The 5797-nt window shown below is 35.9% G+C and overlaps 1 protein-coding gene across 1 annotated transcript; it reads left to right on the forward strand.

Annotated features, from left to right (window-relative positions):
- Positions 1-1246: 1246 nt before the first annotated feature.
- Positions 1247-4994, forward strand: LOC104502720 (germ cell-specific gene 1-like protein; the record flags this gene model as incomplete). The annotated part of the gene is made up of 3 exons (XM_010149936.1): positions 1247-1556; positions 3080-3127; positions 4842-4994. Coding segments are annotated over exons 1-3 (511 nt in total), but the record flags the coding sequence as incomplete, so codon positions are not given.
- Between the last annotated feature and the right edge of the window lie 803 nt (positions 4995-5797).

Here is a 5797-nt window from a genome sequence, read left to right on the forward strand (position 1 = left end):
AGTAACTCCTGTCTCAGTCTGCTTTTTGGACTGTGAGATTAGCTGTGCCTTTTTAGTCCAGATACCTGCTTGGTCTTTCACTCTTTTGCTGGCCAGGTCCTCAAGCTGAGAGCTTTATAGCAGTATAAAGCAGGCATTTGTCCTGTTTCTTTGGGTTTCATGTTATGACTTGTCTAGACCCATGCTTCTTTAACCCTGACATCTTCCAAGTAAAGAATTGTCTTAAAAAGCAGAATTATTTTAATTAAAAAGATACATGTGTTACTTCACTGTCTGTGCTGCGGTATCACTCTCCCCTAGGGTATGTGTTTTGACCTTACAGTAGTAAAATGAAGCAATCATTTACTAACACTCCTGCTCCTTCTGGGTTTTTTTTGCACCACTTACTTTTGCTATCAAACAGGCAGAAGAAACAACATATATAACATACCAAGGTGGGAAATGTTTCTTAGATGAAGAAAAAAATGCTATTTCAAGAGAGAGCAGAAGAACAGAAAAATGAGGATAATTCAGCTTTTTCTCTACTGTTTCACCTAACCTGGGCAAGACTTCTATTATGAGCTCATGGAGGCAAACTGGACAGTGCCCAGAAGCCCATCAATAGCAAAGTCATGCCTTTCATTTGTCACAAGTTGAACTTTGAATAGGTGCAATCACTTTTCCGGTGGTCTTGGGAAGTGGTTTAGTGTTGTGAAATGCTCTAACTCAGCAACTGGATTTATCTTCCTGAGAATTTTATAGTAAGTTTCACAACTGTATTCAATTTAATCAGTGTTCAGTGTAACAGGAGCATTTGGAGCTGTAAGATTTTTTCTATTACTTAGATAAGAAATGGAATTCTAACAATCCAACTCCATCTGCTAATCAAGGTAAAAATTTATATTTTGTTTGTATAAATACATTTTTTATGATCACATACTGGGGTACTTCCAATGCTTTGGTGTTGTGTGTATCTTTATTCCTGTGATTCATGGGGCAAACTATAATTTATTGTCCTATGTCCTTATGTTTCTTTTACAAGACACTACTGCCGAACAACACTGTCCTATATCCTTAATCTGTCCTGCCACATGATTTCTAGACATGCCCATATCTCTGCTTTCTGTCTTAACCACTAAGCTGATACAATTTTCTGAGAGGAATGAAGAATAGGATGGTAAACACACGCCAGTGTTTCACCAGACAGAGAGATAGATAGAGCTGTAAAACATTTTTTCTAGAACAACTGGTGGTGCAGTCGTGGAGGATGCCAGTTTCAGTCGCAGATGCAGACAGAGGTCAAAGAGCCTCAGCAGCATTTTCTCTCGGTTTTCTCTCTTTAGTCTTCTCTATTACAGCATTCAGTAGCAGTTACTGGTGTGAAGGGACAAGAAAAGTTGCAAAACCTTTCTGTACAGGACAGAACAAAGGCGATCACTGCATCCGCTTTAATAGCCCTGATGCCAACAACAGCAATGCTGTGCAGTATATCTGGGAGACAGGAGATGACAAGTTCATTGACCGAAGGTTTCATGCTGGGATTTGGTATTCCTGTGAAGAAATTATAAATGGAGAAGGTGAGTAAATCCATCTAAATTTAATTAAGAAAGTACTGAGTTCTTCCTACTTATTTGGTGTCACCTTCCTCTTTGTTGTAATACTGTGTATGTATTTTAAAGGAAAAATATTCTTTAAAAGTTTTCTAGGAACGGCTCTTAGAGGGTATTATCCAGTCAATTCCAGAAAAATTCCTACTAAATTCTGCAACGTGCTTTAGTGTGAGAGGTGGTAGTACAGATTAGTTTTTTGTCATTCTTCTAACTAGAGAAGCAAGTTAAGTTACTTTAACAGGAAAGTGTTTCATTCTTCTGATGTTTCTAGTCCCTTAGGCATAAATGAACATGCTTGCCTTAAATGATTGCTTATAATTCCCTATGGCAACATGAAGGTACAATGTGATTTTTTTGTTTGTTTTAAAAATCATATGAGCAATTAAATCTGTGAGATCTGTTATTTCATGGATTTCCTCTTAAGCACTTGTATTTCTAAATCAGAGCAGAATAAGATCATTTTCACTCTGCTAAAATACAATTTGGAGACTTACTAGTCACTGAGTTTCATTTTGTGTATATGTATGACAGTAGAATGAAATTAGCTTGCTGTTAATGAAAGTTTCTAGTTGATTTTGGATCTTCGTAAAAGAGAATTACTTAACTGGTCCAAGAAATAGGGCATTTATTGTAAAACCAGATCAACAGTAAATTTTCTCCCTTATTTTTCTGATCAGTTTACAACTGACAACGAGAACAAAACTTCAGAGAAATCAAATCATCTGTCAACTGTGCTGTAAAATACAAATATTTTTGCACTTAACTATCCTGAATGTCCTGCTCTACCTGAAAGTCTTTTAAATTATACAATTTTAAGGGTGGTAAATGTTGAAGATTTACAAAAAACCAAAATACATCTCCAAAATACATCTTTCAGGAGGTGATTACTACGGATACCAGGATTGTTTAATTTGTGCATCTGCTGAGGCTGTTCTTATTTTCCAACTGAGTACAGTACTGAAGAAAATCAGTCTGTATTTTTACAGCAGAGCAGAAGTAATTACAAGACCTTTGTTCACAGCATCTGTGTGGAGGTCAGGAGGTCACACGGGCTTTAAAATTAAAGCTTACAGAAAAAGGTTGCAATCAAGCTTAAAAGAAATTTGTGCGATCAGGAGCCTTGCTCTGTATGGAGAACTGGTCTTCGTTCACAGGGAAGATGGTATACAAGATGCTGGTCTTTCAAAGGAATTGTTTTCCTGTTCTGGCTTTCACATATACAGCCTTTTGGAAATCAATTCATAGTCTTTTGTTAAGTCTCCCAGACTCTGGTTCTGCCTTGAAAAAGTCTGGAAGGATTCTCTAGCTAATTCCCAGAAGTAGGTTGATGTCTTTGTGTGTACAAACATACATCAGAAATAGTTTCTCCCGATCATCTCAGTCATGCTTTTATGATAGGTTTTGCTGTTTCTGCATTCTATTAATGTATTTCTTTAGATAACTACAGAATAAAAAAGAATTCTGAATTTTATTTTAAAATTTTTTTTTAGGTGAGAAATGTAGAAGCTTCATTAGTCTGACTCCAGCTGCTGATCGAGGTAGATATGTCCATTTTCTTTGTGTAAATAAAACTTTCTTGATCACATTTAGTAATATAAATATCCTGTATTTTGATATAAAAAATGTTTTCTTTAATCCCACAAAGCCTTTGTCCTTTATTTAGTTTTTCAGGTTCAAAATTAAGTCCACATGACTTTAAATGTCTTTTGAAAATAATTCATTTGAATACAAATGTTTTCTAAAATTACTTGCATATGGGTACTGAAAGTCAAGATCTGTAAATTTTTTTCCCCTCTCTTTATACCTTGATATTCACAGTCACAGATTTTGTGGATTGCACCATGCAGCCTGAAGAGGGTAGAGGGACAGACAGCATGTGAACAAGTGCAGGCAATATGCTGTGGGGACTTGGGGAAGATGTGTTGTAGACCAAACAAATCTTGATGACAGTCAGAATCCCCTCCCTGTACCTTACCTAGAACTGAAGGAGGCATATCCACTCTCCTGAAAGCAGAGAGTTGCCCTCTTTGTTTCATAGACTGTTCATGTTCCTATAAAACATGCCTGAAGATGCTGCTAAGCTCCCCTGTCCAATGTAAATCCTATCACTGATGTGGTTAGACCAATCACTTTGTAAATGGCTGATCCAGAAAACAAACAAACAAACAAACAGAACAAACCTCTTATTTATTTACCAGGGGGTTGAAATTGCATTTTCAGGATACTGGGACTGGAGTACTTTCCTTGATACACAATCTCAGACCCTTGGGGAAGAAGGAAGACTCAGTATCTGAAGTCTAGTCCTCCTTTCCTCTATTGCAGTCTGTCACTGTGCACAAATAAATCAAGATTTTTATAGTGAGGGAGAAAAATATAGATACCTGATAAGCTATCCCTGGGTAATGAAATCCTGTGTGGAAGTAGACTCCTGCCCTGTGCAGAAGAAGAGTGAGTTTGTGTTCTGCATATTCATATGGCTGCTGTGTGCACAAAACTCAGGACTCATCAGCCTCAACCCTCCTGAATTTATCATTCTCACATCAGCCTTATCACAGTTGTTCAGTGCATATGTAATGATGGCTCACATAAAAAATGCTAAGTTGCAAGTACTCATAGCTGAAGCAGCCAATACAGTTGGGCAATGTAACATCTGGAGTTCCTGAACAAAACAAAAATTTTTTACTGAGACAAAGATTTGCTGGAGAAATAAACCTTGCTCAGGAACTCCCATGCATAGCTTGGCCCAAGAACTTAACGGGGAAGATTTTAGATCCTCAGGCCATGTTGTTGTGTGTGTGGCCTTGTAGTATGTTAGCTGCATAACATGGTCATCTGTTTTGGTACACTCCTCTCTGGACTCAGCAACCATGATGTCAACAATAATTAGATAGTAATTCTTCTTTTTATTAGTAATTATTATATTTTTAATATCTTACTATGAACTTTAGTTCATGGTAATTTTAGGGTAGCTACTTAGTATAAAACCATACTCCCCACCTTGTACTGTAAGCTTTTTGAGTGTACAGCAAACATGTGCAAGTGCTCTTCCACTAAATGACCAAATCGGTAGAGGGAATTATAATTTAGGGTGCCCATTGACCTTGAAGTCTTTCTATAATGTTACGATAGCATCCTCACAGCCTTTGAGCTTTTTTTTTAATGTTATACAAGCAATACAAATAAAGAAGAAAGAAATGGTGAAAATACTAAATGACTGCTTATAATATCATTGCTATTGATTTGGTTTTCCAGGGGTTTTATGGCTCTCTATTGTAGCAGAGCTTCTGTACATAATTTTGCTTCTGACTGGAACCATTCTTATGTCAGTAGAAACGTGCTACTACAGTAATGTCATTGATGGCCTAAAGATCAACGCCTTTTCTGCAGTAGTCACCGTGTTGGCAGGTACAGTTAAGGATTTCAATTTACTATATCTGGAAAATGTAACTTAGACTCCCACTTGAAAATTAACAACTGTGTCCAAGTTTCAAAAGTATTAGAATACCTATGGAGACACTAACATTACAAGAAGCATCCAGATTCTATGGAAAATAGTATTTTTGATTACTGATTTCTTCATATGTTTATTTTTATATTTTTTATTTATAATTTTTATTATTATTTTCATTACTTCAATTTAGATTTTTTATTTTCATTGTTAGGTTGGTTGTCAAAGATAAAAATATAACATACTCCCAAATACCTTGATTTTTTTTCTTTTCAAAAATGCTAAGTATAAAATTAACAATAACCACATTAAAATAGCAATTTTAAAAAGGAAAAAAATTAGATAATTGTTAGTAGAGAATTGTCTTTAAAATTGTCTTTCGTTTTCTATATACAACTTCTTAACACAGTGGTATTTAATCACAGGATCCTAGGCAAATTCAGTTTGGAAGAAACTTCAGAGACTCCCTATTCCAATCTGAGGAATCTGGCCTGAATTCAGTGTAACTGTGTGTTGAGCAGGAGGAAGTTGGACCACAGACTTCTGAAAGCATCTTGCAATCCGTAGTACTCTGTGATTCTGTCTATATTATAAAATAGTTATTCAGGAATTTTGCAGCAAAACCACAAATTATGGGTAACATAAACGAAGTTTCATAGGGTTATTAATTTTACAGCCAGGAGTAAACATAGTATTTATTTACTATGTCTTGTGAAATACATGCCACGGTACTTTATGTGGTCATAGAATCATAGAATCA

Source organism: Eurypyga helias, unplaced genomic scaffold, assembly GCF_000690775.1.
Source record: "Eurypyga helias isolate BGI_N326 unplaced genomic scaffold, ASM69077v1 scaffold36604, whole genome shotgun sequence".
In the NCBI taxonomy this organism is placed as follows: domain Eukaryota; kingdom Metazoa; phylum Chordata; class Aves; order Eurypygiformes; family Eurypygidae; genus Eurypyga; species Eurypyga helias.